Source organism: Haemaphysalis longicornis, unplaced genomic scaffold (genome assembly GCF_048455015.1).
Source record: "Haemaphysalis longicornis isolate Haplotype H1 unplaced genomic scaffold, Haemaphysalis longicornis Haplotype H1 scaffold_9, whole genome shotgun sequence".
NCBI classification, from domain to species: domain Eukaryota; kingdom Metazoa; phylum Arthropoda; class Arachnida; order Ixodida; family Ixodidae; genus Haemaphysalis; species Haemaphysalis longicornis.
In genome coordinates this window covers 43,789,455-43,809,220 of record NW_027526460.1, presented here as the reverse complement: position 1 = coordinate 43,809,220, position 19,766 = coordinate 43,789,455, and the positions used below count along the sequence as shown (strand labels likewise).

Here is a 19,766-nt window from a genome sequence, read left to right as displayed (position 1 = left end):
TTCATTTGGGCGAAACAGACAAGCAGCATTTCATCCTATACTTTATTACATGACTTGTCAGGCTTAGGCAACATGACTCTGCATCAAATCAAGACAGCAGAAATAAACAGTGCAGTTATCACAGGTGCCGGGAAAAAAAAGGGGAGGGAAGGGATGTTCAGTGTTCAAAGAGGCAGAAATTTGGAAACATGTCGAAGATCAAGCCGCCGCAAATCTCCAACCAGTAACTACACAGTCGCGTGGCCTTCGATACACCACAGATCTGCGTACAACGTGTTGATGCTATAGTCAAGTCAGGTTGGTCCCGTAAATGCCCGACAGATCAAGTACAACCCAGAACACATCGTGCCCCGCCAGAATTATTTACAAGAACACAAAGATGACGCACACAGTCTAGGCAGAGCACTCAATGCCATCAAAAACAGCACCTGAAAGAGTAAACTTATAATTTTCTCAACGTGACTAACATTTTTGGTTTGCTTTCATTGCCATTTGCATTCCTCGTACAAAAATCGCACAGCGACTGTTCACGACGTGGTGGGACTTTCTCAACAGTTAAAAGCAGCAGCGTCCAAGGCAGAGCTGCAACAGTCAGAGTCATTCCAACAGAAGCCTCAAAAAGGCCTCGCACTACCTGTAAACTCTGCACAACAAAGCAAGAAGGGACAATTTATTACTGCTCACACACAAGAGAACCCAGGAGAGAAGGGGGGGCTGCCATGCTTGGAAGAGGAGATGCTCGAGTACAGCTCCCATCATCAGTGCTGCTTTCTCAAAAGCTTAAGTTAAAAAAAAAAAAAAAAAAAGACGAACTGCTTGCAAGCAGCACTGGTGGGGGCTGACAGTGTGGGACCTGTTGGTAAAAGCACGAGGAGTGTGTGCTGTCATTCCTACTTCACATCATGGCTGCAGCCCCCGTTGAAACCACTTCCTTCAGGAGAAAAAAAAAAAAGATGGTGGATGCCCCCGGCTTCTTCTTCTGCACGCTTGCCGTGGGGGAGCAGCAGGAGTTACTTTGCTTTGGACAGTTCGTTGGAGAGCCAGTCGAGGCCTTCGTACAGGCCCTGTCCCTGTGTCGCGCAAGTCGACTGGATGTACCACTGCAAAGGCAAGACAGTGAAAGGTTTATGGCAAATCACCTCTCGGCAGAAAACAGGTAAGCATAGAAATTGCACAGTGCATGGCCACACACTAGTGCATGCCATAACCTGCTGCAGGTTATCCGATTTTTAATGCATACACCTTGCTTAACTTCACGCAGCAATGCTAAGCTGAAGTACGCTGATAAGACACTAAGGGTGAACAGCTGTTTTGAAAGATAACCACTTTTGTAAGAAATATGGAAACTTGATTGATTGATTGATTGCGGGGTTTAACACGCCGACGCAACGCAGGCGATGAGGCGCGCCGTAGTGGAGGGCTCCGGATTAATTTTGACCACCTGGGGATCTTTAACGTGCGCCGAAATCTCGCACACACGGGCGTTTTTGCTTTTCGCCTCCATCAGAAAAGCGGCCGCCGCAAATATGGAAACTCCACGAGCAGGTGCAAGTTTGACTTGCCTCGGGGAGGACGACACTTGTGACTCAGTTTCTGTCCAGAGACAAAGAAAGTGGTTCTCAAATGAACTAGCGCGTATTCCCATTGTTATGTTCGACAAAAGAGCACGTAACGGTGAGTGATAGACGAGTGCTTGAAAGTCCACTAAAGTGTAAAAGCAGACTGGCCTATATTGTAGTGTCGATTAATTGATTGTGGTGTTTAATTAACATGCCGACGCAGCGCAGGCGATGAGGCGCGCCGTAGTGGAGGGCTCCGGATTAATTTTGACACATGGGGATCTTTAACGTGCGCCGAAATCTCGAGCACACGGGCGTTTTTGCTGTCGTGAATACCAATATACCACTTGCAGCAGCAGCAGTTTAGTAATTCAGATGATGCCAAAAGCATGACAACAGGTACTGACGCTGCATACCCTTTCCCACACTGCATTTCGAGTGAACAATGTATGGTGAAAAGGAATCGGTGGAGCTTGTCGACGCGTTCTTCTGAAACACACTTAGGCAGGGACATGTAAATGTAAAATAAATGCATAAGAGAATTATTGCAGAGCATAAGTTCATGAGCACAGATAAACCTCAGATATCAAGCACTATCAAATGGGATGCCTCACGACAAGCGGAAGGTTTCGCTTCAGTTCCAATTCACTGAAATGTTTCACCCCGCAGTAAAAAATGCAGTCAAAAGGTGCACGGTGCAACTAATAGCCCACTAGCTATTAGTTGCTGCATGTATATACAGCAACCAGCGACAAAAGCCCAATCATTTGCACATTGGGATGCAGCGCCCATGAAACGTTGCCGGCCAGGTGCACCTGTTATCCTCTACGCCGAATTTGCAGCGGTACCTCAATGGCAAGTTTGGCATAGGCCGCAGCTTACTCCGAGTGCATTGTAACAAGCTCTTCAAAGTCTTGAAAAAAATGGAAGAGGAATGCAGACAGAAATGCCAGGTATATTTCTCTGCAAACAAGGCATCGACAGCCATCGAACGAAAGCAGAGAGATACGAAATGCACGCTCTTTCAGTTTAAAGTTATTCAGCCCATAAAACATCAACAGGCTTCCGATGCAGTGATAACATTGATTGAGAAATTGTGCTCGGTTTATAAAAATGCATGCAGCCATCTGCCTTGTTGCGGGAAAAGTGCATTGTTTTCCGTACAGTACAAGTTTTCTCAGGCAGCAATTCTTAAGCCCATCACAAGGAGGGATACTACCGTATTTACTCTTTTAATGAACCCACTCGCGTAATGAGCCCCCTTTCCTTCTTGAGAATTTACTTCGTCACCTTGCATAAAAATTGCAGCAGGAAGATGCTTTCATCTTGACATGGTTGCTGATGCCGTCGACAATCGCAGTAGCTTATCATGCCACAATACACGCAAAAATGCTAAAAATGCATTTTCGCTGGTGTTGGAGTGCGAATGCCATGGCTCACAATTTAAAAATTGCAGGGTTATGGAGAACCACCTGCTCAACACAAAACCAACCTTCTTGCATATAGCACCATGAAAGCGCTGTGGCCTGCGGACAAAACACCAAGCGCACTCCGAACTACGTCCCTGCTCTGCGCTGTGGGTTCAGCTGTGTTCCCACCTTTTCTTGTGCTCCTGGTGCGCGGCGCATGATCGGCCAACACACAAGCTACACAGCCGGTGACAAACTTAAGGTGGTGAGGCGTGCGTTCATGCACATGGAAACCGCACAGCTGGGTGGCACTTCGGTGTACGCTACTGGCAAAAACGGGAGGTTTGAGTGATGAACAGGGATCACCGTGTGTTTCATGGGCCCAAAGAATGGAAGTTTCCCGGAGTGGGAAAAGAAGTTTTGTTTTGCCTAAATGGCACGGAAGACGTTGTGCCGTGGGCCGACGATAAATGCGATGCTGGAAGAGACTTAAGTGAGGAGGTCAGCTCCATGGCTAGTAGGGGGGCCACTAGACAAGCAAGGCTTCAACAGCGCTTCTCTTAGCATCTTTATTGTATGAAATCTCAACTTCTAAAAATCTGTTGCAACTTTTTCCCGCATAATGAACCCTCCCCCCCAATTCATGCCGAATTTTTTGGAAAAAAAAAAAAAAAAAAAGTGGGTTCATTACGCGAGTAAATATGGTTACGTTGTAGTTGCACAGCAGGTTAGCAGTATGCGCAAATGGGACGCGTGCTGAGAAATGTCGATGAGCTCTCGATTTCGCAGCACCCTCGGTGGATTTCCACGACGTTATGAGCAGCAGTGAGTCTGTGGATGATGCAGTGTTATCAGAATTTGGCTCCGAAAGGAGTAATCGCACGAATCTGCCTTGAACATTCGCAGCCGGTAATCGGTAGGTTTCGCTTTCTTGTTCCAATCTGTTCTGAGTTCGGGTGCTACAAATGTTACTTATCTATAGGATGTAGACATCAGTTGGTCAGAACTTGCTGCCTCCTCATCAAGGAAGATTGGCATTTTGCCCGAGCAGATGCCCAGGCGTTGGATGCTTTACAAATGGCGTGTGCGACTCAACGGCTGGAAGTAACCTTTTGCAGCTGGAAAACCGCTTGAACTGGGACTGAATTTCACTAAGAATTTCGGTAATACAAGAAAGAAGACTATATTCCAAAAACTTTCGCTAAGTTTGCCAAAAATTTTATCTGACAAACTACTTTGCATCTAAATCCTTTACTTCATATCAAAAACTTTACTATTAAAAAGCACCTCTAGGTATTTAGCCTCACCTTTTTGTGCCTTGTATATTTAAGCCAAACCAATTCTTGCCTTTAAAAAAAAACCTGACTGGAAACAACCAAGAACTTTTCCGGGGTTGGCAAGGGCTGGGAGCAACTATTTGTAGCTGAAGAACTTTTAAAGGTGGGACTTCCACTTTTAGTAAGGATAGTGCTAACGTACATAATAAGACTATGCTCCAAGATGTTCCTAATTTTTCTTTTCAGATATAAGCACACCTTTGAAAAAAAATTTGACCTATTTAAAAAAAATTGCCTTTGACAAATTTAATTTTGCATTCTGACCCCTTACTTCCTGGGCTCTACAATTATCATTAAAGGAGTACCGACGTGAAATTTCAGAGCTGAGATAACTACGTAAAAGGCTTCCTTTGTGTATGGAGATATCTCCCAGCAAGTTTCAACAGTAACCGTTCAGTATAGCGTATTTTAAACCCATCTTTATCTTTGCAATCACGAGAAAGCTCAGAATGAATACCGTTTTGCAATCGGCATCAGCCTGACACCATCCGCTCAACCTGGTCCCAAACTGCCGACGTAAGGGCCCCCATGACATGGTCATGGCTGCAGTTGGCGCACGCTGGCTGCAGTTGGTGCACGCTGCTCCGGCGTGTGCGTCAAGTCACGGTTTTGCGGATGACGTAAAGCTGCCTGGGTGCGTGGGAATGGTAAAGACCACTGCCGATCTGGACGCACACACACGCACGTCCAGACTGGCAGTGGTGCGACAAGGACAGTGACGTCACAAGCGCCCCCCTGTCATAGTCACTGCCTCGGTGTTCGTTCTGTTGAAACCGAAACTGGCACAAATGATTCATGGTGTGGCACAGCGCAAATGACAAGGCACGAAAGAAAGGAACAGAGGACAAGCGCTGTCTCTTAACTGAACCCGTGATTGATGATTGCATTTCGTACAAATAGAATACTTAATACTTAACCAATAAACATCCATTGAGAGACAGCGCTTTCCCTGTGTTCCTTTCTTTCGTGTCCTGTCATTTGCGCTGTGCCAAACCATGAACCCATATAAACTTGCCCAACTAGCCACTTTCCTACAAATAAACGAGGCTGTAAATATTTATGCCGCAATCAACTGGGCTGGTAGGCACCCATAACAGCAAAAAAAAAACATTACACGGAAATTTCATGTGCTTTAGCACATTTACTTTCACTTATACGTGCCCTGCACATTGGAGAGTCTTGCATCAAAAGAACTTTCCTGGAGCCCCCCCCCCCCCCCCCAAAAAAAAATCTCTGCAGTATATAAAGTTCAGGAGTCAAGTGGGCCTGTTCAGGCACCTAGAAAATGTAGAAAGTGGCGATAAGGCTGGCAGCCGGCCTGGTTGGGTCGCCTATTGTGCAATATTCTTCAGAGTCGCTGATTGTGCCAAGCCCATGCAATTCACCCGAATGAATCTTGACGATACTTGCACTAAGCAAAGCATTCGAACAAAACTGAAACAGCTACTCACGGCCAGAGATTATGAGTCAGTCTCTTTGGTAATGTTTACTAGTGGTAACCTTAGTCGCACTGCTGTTTCTGCTGCACTTTCCATGCCACAAAACACTTTGGCAGTTCCTCATGAATGCGAACGACACTGCCACTTCCTCGGATTGAGACATTCCACTGGCGCATTTTTGCCAAAGGTGCCACAGGTGAAGTTTGTCTTTTTAAAGCCATGTGTTCAGGAAAAGCTGTCAGATGCATTTATTTTACATTTACATTGCCCTACTTCACTGTTTAAGGGGACACGCAGGTCGAAAAATCACCATTTTTTTTCTAAATATGTCTTTTTTTTTGTTTTTGTTCCCCTTTCATGAAAAAAAAAAAATGAAAATGAAATACGAATGAGAACTTAGTGAAAATCGTGTCTGAATGACTCGCGGTGAGCCTAGAAATCACGTAATCAAGCCGAATTTCCGCCATCTTTGAGAGTTTGCTGCCCGGCAGCGTGGCTGGCCGCCATTTCAGTCACTTGAGGTAGACAAAGCCTTTTTCTCTCAATCAAACCGCTCGCCAGCTTCGTATCTCCGCAAAAAAAATAAAAAAATATTTCTTCCCGCTTGTTTTGAAAACTCCCACTGCTCCCACTGGGTATTTAAATCACGTGACGCGAAATCGGGACCGCCATTGGCTCTCGCCGCTTGTGAGCTGCCATCGCCTCCGTCGTTCTGTTCGCTACTTCGCGCTATCTTTTCTATTTCCTTATCGTGTGTTGTTAATCATGAACGGTGAGAAAAAGCATGACTTTCATCGCCGCAAGTCCCGGACCTCACGCCCGTACAAGGGAAAGCGGAAGCGGCGCGGCATTGCGACGATTACGGCCAACGCCGGCACGGTTGGGCACGACCGGCACGGCGAGGCCTAACGGCGACGCGCCTGCAAGCGTTGTGAGCGCGGCTCAATCAGGCGAGGCTGGTTTTATCAGTGACGATATCAGCTTTGTAAGCGCATCGGAGAAGAAGAGACAGTCGGCAACGAAAGTGGTGCAAGCGCAGTTATCCCCAAAGTCAACGGTCTGAGTGACCTTGTGAGCAGCGCCGTGTGCGCGATGTGCGGGAAGTACGAACTCGTCGTAGTTGAGGTCACAAACAAGCAGAAGGGCCTCGCATCAGTACTGGAACTCAATTGCAAAAACGTGGAGTGCCCTGCAGGAGTGGTTTCTCCTGTCTACTCGTCGCAGTGCGCTGCTGCCATCGGCCGCGGAGGCCGCAACCCGGAACTCTGCAGGGGAAGTCCCCGTGATAGTTTCGCCATCAATGTGAAAGCGGTACTCGCTGCACGCGCGGTTGGCATCGGACACGATCAGCTGTGCAGGTTTTGTGCCATTGCTGGTCTACCAAAACCACTGCACCAAAAGACGTTCCACGACATTGCCAAGAAAGATGCCGCGGCCACAAAAGTCGTCTCTGACAACCATGCTGAAGCAAGGTAAGCAACTGCGTTGCAAACTGGTCACACTGACGTCAGTGCGATGTTCGATGGTACTTGGCAGAAATGAGGACACAACAGCCACAACTGTGTTGGCACTGCCATTTCTCTCGACACTGGCCTCTGCCTGGATTTTGAGGTGCTGTCAAACTACTTTCCAGATTGCAGCGACCCCCAAATGCTTGATTAGCAAGAGGAGGAAGTGTGGCAAGCCTTTCATGCCCCTGTGTGTGAAAAAAATATCGACTACTCATCCCATGCCATGGAGACATAAGCAGCACTGCGCATCTGGCACAGGACGGTATCGTACAACCTGCAGTTCACTGTAGTGGAGACGGCCACTGCTCTCACGGTGTTGTGGTTTAACAGAGGCCACACTAGCTTTGAGCAAGTTCTCCAAGAACTGGGAATCTTCCCTTCAGAAGAACCGGTTAGGCTAAGCAGTGCAAGTGACCAGCGGAGGATCAGGCAGATGTCTGCCAGGCTGACTGCTGAGGCTAGGTCCCATCGCCACAGCCTGGTGAAACGGGCCTGTACCAAGGACTCCACCCGCAAGAACCGTGAGGGTGCATCTTATGCAGCAGGAGCGTTCTAGTTTTAGTGCCTCAGTGTGGACATTTCAGACTATATCCCCACCAAGTTTCATGTTGTTTGAGCAAGAATTTTTGAATCTGCCAAAGAAATAAACTTTCAAGTGCGTTTTTCTTAGTTTGTTGTTTTTGTCCGTTTTCTGAGTTTGTGCACACTTAATTTCCCACTTAAAGTTGTATCACGATGAAATTTTGCACAGATGTTCATTATAACACGTAGAGCGCACAAATCTTGTTCATTATGCAATTTGTGTCAGATATTTCTGACGGTCATACAACAAAAATATACAGAACAAGAAAAGGCACACTACCAGTCATTTTTTTTTCGTGGAGAGGAAAATGAACACGAGGCTTTTTCAGGTAGATTTGTGCACTCTGCAGTTCATAAGGAACCACCTAGGCTATTTTAAAAGTTTCAGGAAAAATTTTTACTATAAAAAAAGTGCACAAAAAAGCCATTTTTCCGCTAGTCATGCTGCGTAACATTTTATCCGGAGCAGCTATTCGAAATCTGATTGCATATATGACCAGAGGAGCTCAATCTTTACAAGCTGTGAAAATTTCAGCCTCCTAACTTCATTATTAAAAAAAAAAAAAACAGTTGTTTCAAGGAGCATGTCCCCTTAAAACTCCAAGCTAACTTACTATTTTTGTTTCAGTATGCACACTTCACATGTGAAAATACACAGCACAAAAATAATTCGGGTGGCGATACCCATTTGTACCCTTTTGGCATTTTCTGTGCAATGAACTGCTGCTATATTGCTATTCTCGGCACTGTCGTCTACCAATACAGACCAACTTGCTTTCACACCTTCATGCCCTGCTAGCCTGCTAAGTGTTCATTAACTCTTTGGGACCGCTCCATAGGCCACCGATCACATATGATCGATGGTTTCGCGAGCCTGCAGAATACAAATTTTCGCTCAATGGAACACCTAGCGACATCTAGGAGATAGTTTGAAAACTGGAGTTTTCTCTTTTGTGAAGTTCCTTTTTTTATCGCCAGGCGGCCACGCATCAGATATTTTATTCTGACGGGCAGTGGTTTCAAATGTAAACAAACATGGCGATAAGAAATCCGCATCGCCTCGCCTCGTATATCTTCACCTTCTACTGTGGATTTTAACGATGAGAGTGGCAGTGAAGAGTTGGAATGCGGCTTTAAAGATCGGATTTCAGCTCGAGTGAGGATTCGGGTGTCGATCAGCCTGGAACATCAAATCGGGCTCAAAGGTGGGTGTTGGTTTCAGTTTCAATTGGCTCTGGAGTAGGTATGTGCGCTCGAAATATGTTCTGGCTGGTTTATATTTGTTCGCTAGGGTGTTAACTGCCTATGGTGGTGATCTCCTGCCACCAGCGCAGAAACGGATCAAGTTTTCACCGAGCCCGGTGTGTACCTGGGCGACGACATAGCCGCGCCCTAGTGCCAAAGAGATCACACACAAAACAAAAACCAGTTACACCTAGCCACATCAAACTTCCGCGATGAAGAAACAAAGCATTGTGTTATATTTTGTATATCCTGAAATAATTTTATTCTTTTTTAATATTTTTATATTTACGCTTTTTTCTATCTTTTTCTGTAGTTTTTTTACGAAGTTCTTACTTTCAGATTTTTTCATGGTTCTATCGTCAGTGTTGAAGTAAAGCTTGGTATTGTATGTCAAAGAACATATAATTAGCTGCATTTTGGTATCTGCTAAGGCAGGATGGTGCCGTTGCTTTATGTAATAAAAAATGTGTACCGAGACCTCCCTTTTTGATCACTTTTTCCGGCGGTCCCGAAAGAGTTAAAGCACTTACCCATTCCTCTCTCTGCTTCTCTCTCTCAGTCCTTTTTGACACACCCACTCACACATCCATCAACCTCGCAAACAGCAGCACCACTAGACAACTTTTCAAACTCATGTGCAAATGACCGAAATGAATGCAGGAGTACAGTGCTAGGTGCTAATGAGCAGCCATTTTATCAGGAAGTCAATTGCGACGAAAAACGGTCAAATGCAAGGAGGAGCATTGGGTTGCAGAAAGCACGCACTAACACCCCGGTGCGCACACCGTTCATGCACTCGAAGCAAGTGAAGCAAAGTGTGGGATAGGCCTACTTGGTATTTCATGCCATGTAAAGCTAAGCACATACACAAACAGTGACTGGAAAAAAAAAAAAAAAAGAGGAATGAGATACAAGGGCGTCCTTGTATGCTATCTTTTCTCCTTCCTGTCAGCTTGCTTACGTGCTTCACTATGTAATGTTACTTCTGTTGCAACAATAATTGGACCACAGTGATGCATGGAGGCGACTTAGTGACGATTGGCAAGCATCTCAATCTACTCAATTTAGGTAGTGATTTGGTGTACCTACAGCCAGTCTCAAATGCAATTCTTCAAGAGAACACCCAACGTGCTGCACGACATATGAAACCTTATCTGGCTGCACCTGTGACTGCAGTGCCACAAACTCAGGTGCTTTCCACAGCTCTAAATTTAACAAGTTGTACAAGACTGCTCACCTTCCTGTTTCGTAGCTGGTTCAGGCCCAGCTTCTCGGTGAGTTCAGAGGCAGCCATGGCATTCGGCAGGTCTTGTTTGTTGGCAAATAGCAACAGGACAGCATCCCTCAGTTCGTCCTCACTCAGCTGAATGCGGGCAAAAGAATAAGAAAAGCGTGAAACTGTAGTTTTGAATTGGTCAAAGTGAATGCCCCCAACCACCGTTGCCCTAAATGTATCGGAAACCCACCATTTTTTGCAGTTCATCCTGCGCCTCGCAGATTCGCTCCCGGTCATTGCTGTCCACAACAAAGATGAGGCCCTGGAAGGAAACAACAAACGCACACCATTTGCACCGCCTGCACTTACCCCCACTTGCAGGGCAACAACGTCCACGAAACAAGTTGGAAGACAACACGAATGCCTAAATTCCTCCAATTTTGGGGTTCTTTTTGATTTCTTTAAAAGAGGCAACCTTTTTCTTTACGCACAAATGCTTGCTTGCATAAATGTTCTAGCATATGACCGTGGCATTTAGGCGCTGAGCTTGTGAATGACATTGTGCGTTAGTACCGGATAATCATCGGCAGCATCTGCAAGAAAATACAAGCTCAATTCTGAGAGAGAGAGAGAGAGAGAGAGAGTATGGGATTTCAGGTGCCAAAGCTACCCGTGGGCCGCCCGATTTGGACCGCCCGAGCATCTTCAATGTTTGCCGAAATCTCAGCCAATGAGCGTTTTCGCTTTTCCCTTCCATCAGAAAAGTGTTCTAGCATTTATCCCATCTGCTTCATATTGTCCATTGCTTACTTGTGCCGCTAGTAACCACGCAATCACATTATAGTTTAGTACACACCAACTAGACCAACTGTTGTGCTCAAATGTTGCTTTGCATATGCTTGTTTTGCAATGCGTAGAATTGAAAATTTTTCACATTAAAGTTTGCTGCAATGCAAATTCCCAAAATATGTCATCAAGAGCAAATCAAATCTCCCTCTCAAAACCAATGAGAGATGATGACGCAAGGCAAACAAAATAAATTATCAGAACAGTCTGCAAATTTTGTATACATACAACAAAACATTTGCAACGCAGCCAACCACACTGACGCACATCGTCTGGGAGCGTTGGATGGCTGTGCTGATAATTTATTCTTTAAAAAATAATAAAATGACTAAAATGCACCAGCTTGGTTTATAAGTATTTTGTGACAGCTGGCTTAGCTCGTCAGAGTCGCAGACGATGATGTTCCCCTAAACCTTCAGCTACAAAACTAAACAAAACGGAAGAAAATGTGCCTCATTTCACTATCAGTGTGTTTTTATTCCCTGCCTATGTAAATAAACACTTTCATCATCGATTTTTCTGCACTTTACATATTTACACATTCGCCAAAATGTTGTAAGCCAAGCTAATAACGAAGCAAAACCGAAAACAACTTTTCCCATAATTGCCAAGGTGACAGGCGGTTGTAGCGTCAGTTTCTACTCCAGTAGATTATGCAAGAAACCCTAAGCTGTACCTATCCCACCATCCTTGGTGCTAATTCGCTCGCAGCCATAATAGCACTCCGGCAAGCCCATTAAACGAAATTTTGCTTATCACTAGCATGTTTATTGTATAAGGCTTGCACATAAATGAACAAAATGCCCACATTAACCATGAAATGGAAGTAAGAGTTGCCAAGGCTGCGACAGCATTAAAACACATTGCAAACCGGTGGCAAGTGGCCACTAACAACTGCTCATCATAAACAAGCCAAAACTCTGGGACTCCCACAGAAGTCAAATAATGAATTGAGAAAGTTAAGCTGCACAATGCAGCTACTAATAGGCGCAAAAATTTACTTAGAGGGACGCTGAAAACAAAACTGAAGTTGGTTTAAATAGGTAGGCTGGCATCCCCATAAAGTGCATACACCAATTTCTGGGGCAGAACCTTTCAAAAATGGCAGCATCTACACTCCGTGGATGATGGCGACGGTGCGGAGTACAAGGACTCGAAATGACACCCAAGTTGTGCCCCCGAGTGGCATCCGATTTGCGCCCTGGCCGTCATTCGATTTGAGCCGGGAGTTGCACCTCGATTATTCCCTAAATGAAACTGCAACTCACGGCTCAAATCGAATTTCGCTTGATTTTTGCTGGATGGTGGTGTGCGGACGGACGGACACGGACGGACATTGGGAGGCCCTAAGGTACTCCGCACCGTTACAGGCGAGGGAGTAAGCCGTTTGACTCTCGGGTACTAACTCAAAGTCGTAGCCCAATGGATAAGACAGCTGACACTAACTCTGTCTGGACTACCAGACACAGGCTCGAATCCTGCCAGTACCTGTGTGATTTTTTGCCATTGTAAACACCATGCGCACGGACGCAGACGGACATTGTGCAGTCCTAAGGTACTCTGCATCTAATAATCTCATAAGTAATAAAAAAAATGTACCTATCAGTCACCTTGCTGAGATGACAAACGGCGACTGAGCGGATGTGCCAAGAGTCACGAGAGGAACAATAGAATGAGAAGCATGCACACAAGCTTTCAAAGAAACACAAAATCTTTTTCTGCGCGTTAACTGTCTTAAGTCATGAACAATTAGAAATGTACAGGTACAATTCAAGTCGGCATTCACAAGCTGCCAAGCTGTGGCGACAGTGGCGGTTGCGACGGTTATTGCAGGTTAGGCATAGTCACATACCTGTTACCTCCACCTATACAATATACAGTAGCTAACCGTTTCTTCGGACCCCACAAAATCCGGACTTTCCTACTTTCACACCTTTGCGAGACAAAAAAATTGATTTGCCCTTTAAATTTCTTTTTACGCAAATTGTGCAAGTTCTCAAAGGGAACAGGAATCAAAGCATACAATTTATTCAGTACATGCCAGAAGTGAAAGCTGCAGGGCCAGGGAAAGGCTCACGGATTTTTCGGACTGCTCTTTTATTCGGACTATTTTTTGCTCCCAACCGGGTCCAAAAGGTCAGTCGGCTACTGTACGGCTGTGCTACACAAGCCCATCTGTCGAGCCGTAAGTTTGAATGTCTATTTCAAGTTTTCGGATGAAAGTGCACACACACGCCTGCATAGTAATAGCACAGCACACAAATGCTCACATACTGCTATTCAGGTGCTCGTACACCGGAGCACCCAGGCTCGTTTTCACACTAGGCATTAGGAGCAGTTACAAGTGGAACTAACCGACGACGCCACTTACCAAGCCAAGTGCATTGAAGAGACTAAAATTACACTATCGGGGCTCCTGACATTCTCTTGTCCGCTAGGTGTTTTGTAGGTAAAGTAAAAGGCCGTGCGGCATTTTGACATTGTTTAACCCCCATCCCACGTCCCATGCGGCACCAAGGTTGACACACACAGAGCGGCAGCCAGCGGACGTGTAGGGCAGGCAAGTTGTTTTGTCGTATGCGCTGAGAGTGCAACTAGTGGCTCTTGCGGCCGCGATGATTCACTTGGTAGGTTTTAGTTTTCCTGCTGGACCACACCGCTGTCTCACTCGCTTCCGGCCCCCGTTTGTGAAAAATTCCATGAAATGGTGCAAAGGATGAAATGCGTTTCTCAATTGGTCATTCCACGGCAATTAAAGCATCTTTCGCTGCCGAATAAACGCTGTGAGGGCTACGGGGCAGCTGAACTTTCATGAGCCCAATTTGCTAGTTGCCTTCAATGTCCCTTTAAAGGGACACTGAAGTGATATGTAAACATTGCGGGATTACTAGCGCAAATTGTAGTCCGGAGTCCCCAGGCCATGTTTCGACCACTCTAGGCGCGTTTACGCGATTTTATTTGGTAGAAAAACTAATTCGAAAACGCTGTCCTCCTCTCTTTACGCTCGCCCATTTTCTGTGGCGTTTTCGTGTGACGTCAGGAGGGGATGAGCTGGCAATTGGCTGCGCCACGGCTGCGCTACTGCACGGCTCCCCGGCCGACAGAGTCAGTCGGCCCAGCGTTTCGTCCGCCGGCCGCCGGCGGGTCGTCGCAATCAAGGAGGTTAAAAAAAAATTGCTTGGTCGCAATTCGTTCGCTTAGTTGAAACGAAGCCAGGACACGTTTGTGAATGGAAGAATGTGCCTTTCTTTACTTGGTTTGTTTGTACACTGTATCTAGCTCCAAGTCAAGGTCGCTTCACACAAGCGCTGCACATGCGGCGCTTCGCTGACTGGTACGCCAGTAGGAAAATATAAGGCCTCTTGAAGGCGGGAGAAGAGTCAGCGAAGTCAATATAGGTACTAAGCAAATAAAATCAACTGATATTTTTACCGTACAGCGTAAAACTTGGGCGCGGGAAGCACATTTTTGCGCTGGGCGAACAAGCACAGCGGTCAGCAGCACGACTACGCATCTGCGAACGCATCTGCGAACGCTTTTCCGTCTACGAAATGCAATTGCTAGACGTGAGCTACTGTGGAAACTCGGGCGACGCTTACTGCACGATCGCAGTACAACAAATAGTCACCTAAGCGGCTTGAAATGCCAAAACTAAATAAAAGTGTAAACCGGTTGTACAATATATACCCTATATTAGCAAGACATTCGCGTCTCGCTCCGTAGCCTAGCTGTCTGGGGCGTTAGGAAATCACCGCAAAGTTTTTGCGAGTCAGGAGTTCGAATCCCCGCGGGTACGTGCTTTTTTTTTTTTTTTTTGTAAGCTAACTTTTTTGTTTTCCGCCGATGTTTTCTATATTGAGTTCACCTTTTTTGGGGCCGCAACGTTCATGGCTACACGAACTAGTTCACAAAACGCGCGCAGGCTGGCACTGGCGCGCTAGCGAGTTCTCGTTGGCGTGCTGTTGCCATAAGCACCGACTGCTTGCAGGCAGTGGGCACAGGCCAGAATGAACAGACCCTTGGCCTGGTGCGAACACGCTTTTTACGATACAGGCATGAGGGAGGCAAGCTCCAAATATGGGGGAAAAGCGCATGACATTTGGGCGTCTGCGGGTACGCGGAGGGCGTTCATGCACTGCGTAGGTCTCGGCTAGTGAATGCTACGACTACAAGCCGTCCTGGGAGGCTTATCTTGTGCATTTTACAGCCGACAACATGGCAGAAGCGCGGTACGATGATTACTGAGATATTGAGAATGCCCATCCAACAAAGCCATTGGTTATGTTTTACAGAACCGAAACCGAAACCGAAACTTGTGTGATTGCTAACCTTGGGCATCGTCCAATCACGGCGCCCCTCCTCTCAACGTCACAGCCTTAGTTGGTGCGGCCGCCGCAAACCGCGCATGGTAGTTTTTCTTCTTTCGCGCTTTGTAAAATAATTACCGATTTGTCAACCGGATAAACGATGAAAAGTGGGCTAATTTGAGCCAGTCTACGCAGTGCAAGCAAAAACGGGAGCTTGACAAATTCACTTCAGTGTCCCTTTAAGTGCCCTGTTAAGAGCAAGAGTTTGTAGTGGAACTCCCATGCATCAAGTGAAATGCTGCAAAAGCAATAAACGTGTACAAAGCACGGGTGCTCTTATTTCAAACTCCTGATATCAGCTAACACTGTGATAACAATCGGCCACTGGAAAATAACTCCTGTTACATGCAAGATTTCTTAAGGTAAGCCACGTGCACCAACTGAAATTCATAAAAAGCATGCATGCTCCTCTATTTTAAGTGCCTGATATTAGCGGACTGCGATAATCAACTACCGGTGAATAACCTGCTCGGGACCTTCCTACACGCAGCTCCAGCTGAAAATGCCTGCACATGTGGTAGCATTGTGTCACTGCAAGTGTGTTTATTGCATCATTTTTATTAAGTGCGAATGCACTTCTTAAGCCAGCCTGAATCGTCCACCGCCGTTGTCCGCATAGCAACAGCTGCGGGTGCGCGCGCTCCTCGTCTTCCCTAGCAACGGGGGGAGATGGGCGCGCGCTCCTCTCCTCCTCCTCTCTCCGCTCAGTGACTGCGGGTGTTGGGCGCCTCCTCTCCACTTCGGGCGGGAGAGCTCTCGCTCGCGTAGCGGGCGCTCCGCATTCCGCCGCGTGAGGGCGCTACTCTCCTCCTCCTCTCTCCGCTCAGTGACTGCGGGTGTTGGGCGCCTCCTCTCCACTCCAAGATCACGATATCCACCGTAATCGCGCAATAAACAACCGTGCATTCGCACTTACACACTCTCCCCCTCGAGGAAGTGCGAGGGAATTTTTTTATGCTCCAAGACGCAGTAAAAACTCGATTAGGTTATGCAACCTTTCTCTTCATGCTCTAAATTTCAGACAACATCAGGTGGTTCAGCCAATACCGAAGCCATGCACTCGCATGATCGCACTTCATATTCGGCCAAATGTTCTAGGGGGTTCACACTTGAAGGAAACAAGCGTGCATGGCTGCAGCTACTACTGGAGCATCCATCAGCACCGCACGGAAACATCGCACCGGACAGTATCACTCATTGTGCGCATCACGTCATTCGGGCGGCTGCGCGTTATTCCTATGACGTGCATCACCGCTCTGCAGCCCAAGCCACCATGATCTGCGGGACACGTCGCAGTAGCATAGCTGTGGCCGTAACTTGAGCAACCTGGTTTAAAGTTGTGGCTACCTACTGCAGTTCAGTTTCTTGAGAGCATGATACTGATAGCAATGGATCATCACTTATGGTCTTCTCACTTGCTCAATAGCAATATGTTTTGGCCTGACGATGTCAATAAGTGCTGTGAATAAAAAGTAGGATAAATGCCTCGTTTTGTTTTAAGCGCTGGCATGGGCCGTGCAAAATTCAAGCAGAGAAAAAAAAAGCACAATATTTGTCCCGGCTCGCTACCAATAGAAAGGTTGACTGCTTCTTCAGCGTCAGGAGCATGCAAGTAGCAGACGACATGTGGCCGCCCAGATGATGCGTATGCACAATGAGTGTATACTCTTCCGGCTTCTGCAAAGCGCATGCATGCGAAATATTTCCACATGACGCTGTTAGGATGCTCCGGTAGTAGCTGCAGCCACGCACACCCATGTTCCCTCCAAGCGTGAATCTTATAGTACTTCATCCCTTGACATGACAGCAAGCAGTTACTAGAGGCCAGCAAAGAGGTGTATGTAGCCACGAGGAATGACTTGACTGGTTAATCAATCTCAGCCCTAGCATACTTTTGAGAGACAAAAAAATCTATTTGCCCTTTAATGGAACGTAAATTTTCTTTGCACCCAAATTGTCCAAGTTTTCAACGGTAACAGGAATCGAAGCACACAATTTATTCAATACATGCCAGAACTGAAAGCTATAACGGCCACGGAAACGAAGTTCAGTTTGTTTACTTTCTCTAGATCGCCCTCAGCAGTATTTCGGTGTTGCCGATGGCTCAAACGCATTTCACGGGTTAGACACACCCACTCGGCTAGATGCTACTCAACCACGTAAAGTCACCAACATGCACAGTCTATTAGCCGACAGAAGTAGCGACAGCAGACAGTTTCTTATTAGCAAACGTAGTAAGAAGTCGTAATGACGAAATGAATCACTAGAACGATTGCAACTCACTTGTGTGTTCTGAAAGTAGTGTCTCCACAGCGGACGAATTTTGTCTTGGCCACCGACATCCCAGACGGTGAAGCATATGTTCTTGTACTCCACAGTTTCAACGTTGAAGCCAATGGTAGGGATGGTGGTCACTATTTCACCGAGCTTGAGCTTGTACAAGATAGTAGTCTTCCCCGCAGCATCAAGACCAACTGCGAACACAAGGACGCAAAAAGAACCGCACGCACGTTACCAGATCAATCACGACAGACATTTACTTGAATCCGTGTGCCGCTGTAAAATGAATGGATGGTTTAGACTTCCTCCCGTAGCCTCATCCAATCCGAAGGTTCACACGCAAGCTAGTGCCAGTGTTCATTGTCCTAAAAACATGTTTTGCCCACGTTTAGCCTTTTCCCAACTTCGACTCGTCATCAATTAGTACCTCAAGAGCTCGTGCGCTGAAAAAAACTGTTCCTGGAGAGCAGCAGCTCGAAGTAAACATTGAACTTTTAGGCTTAGTGCGCCGGCGATACTCACCCATCAGAATCCGGACCTGCTTTTTTCCGAAAAGGCGTGAGAACAGAGACGATAACGTAAGTCCCATGGCTGATACTCAGTCCCCGCTGACCGTTAGCGCGTCACACGATTAACAGTGGGATTAGTAAGGCAATCGCGGGTAGATTTAACAGAAATCGTTCGTTGCCACGTCTCTGTCGGGCAAGCGAACGACGCAACGCGAGTATGACGTCATACTAACACTTCTTTTTTCATAGCCAAAGGACCTCCACGCGGCGCTAGTAGTCCGCTAACATTCGCTGATCTGTTACGCATATTGAGAATTTCTATGGTTACATGGTCATTGCTGACACGACGGAATAGTTTCATTACTAAACAGTGAAAGTTGTACTACGCGAAATTTGCCAAAATACTTGCCTGAGTAGATTTGACGTCATCACCCAGCGGCTGCAATGTTAGAAAAGAAAACGAACAAAAAGAAAAGAGGAAAAGAAACGTGGTTTTTAATTAAGCCACGGCTTTTATACATGTGTTTACACAACTCCTTATCATTTGTTCGTCCTTTCTTTTTTTCTTAAGAAAAAGAGTGGATGGAGTGGTTGCTTGCCTCATTTGGCCAATCCCCCTCAGTATCTAAGAAATTCCAGTTGTGGCACCAAATGCCTTACTTTACACTGATTAGAAAGCTGTTGCGCCAGGTCTCATTGACTGTCTCATTGCCTGGGTGGCCCCTGAAAATTTTATTGCGACAGCATTAAATTCCCAAAATCTGGTGTCAGCAAGACTGAAAATGGCTGACAGCCTAAAGAAAACTGGGTGAATTTGGGTCTGGGATTCAAACCCAAGGCCAATGGAATGCAAGTCGAACATGGATCGCCTACTCCACGGCTGTTTTTTAGCACTATAGCTACACAACGGCGGACCTAGTGAATCTGTTGCGACTTTAGACCCAGAAACATGTGTAACGACATGTACTGAGGCCTCCAGGAGTAATTCGAGCATACTAATTACAGAGGTATCAAAGCATGGAACTTTTGTTGAAGCCCAATACGACTCTGCGTCCAGAGACGGACCAGTAGGCAGTGGGGGTGTCCTTAGTCCCTGGCTGTTGCTGGGGCCGTGCGGGACTATCTCACCAGGTAAAGCTAAGAGCAGGGTTCAGAGGTGGACAGCTCAGTCACCCACTGTGAATGGGAGGGGTGAGGACTGGGAGGGAGCCGCCGCGGTGGCTCAGTGGCTAAGGCGTTGTGCTGCTGAGCACGACGACGCGGGTTCGATTCCTGGCCGCAGCGACCGCTTTTCTGAAGGAGGCTAAAAGCAAAAACGCCCGTGTGTTCGAGATTTCGGCGCACGTTAAAGATCCCCAGGTGGTCAAAACTAATCCAGAGCCCTCCACACCGCGCGCCTCATCGCCTGCACTGCGGCGGCACATTAAACCCTACAATAAATCAATCAAATCAAGGACTGGGAGGGA

At 46.6% G+C, this 19,766-nt stretch overlaps 1 protein-coding gene across 1 annotated transcript; it reads right to left on the bottom strand.

Moving 5' to 3' along the window:
• Positions 1-28: 28 nt before the first annotated feature.
• Positions 29-18,528, bottom strand: Arf4 (ADP-ribosylation factor 2). Its single transcript, XM_077683500.1, has 5 exons — positions 18,314-18,528; positions 17,795-17,985; positions 10,549-10,620; positions 10,320-10,445; positions 29-1,100 (listed from the first exon to the last, which is right to left on the bottom strand). The coding sequence occupies exons 1-5, from the start codon at positions 18,378-18,380 to the stop codon at positions 1,011-1,013; spliced, it is 546 nt and encodes a 181-aa protein (XP_077539626.1). The 5' UTR covers positions 18,381-18,528; the 3' UTR covers positions 29-1,010.
• Between the last annotated feature and the right edge of the window lie 1,238 nt (positions 18,529-19,766).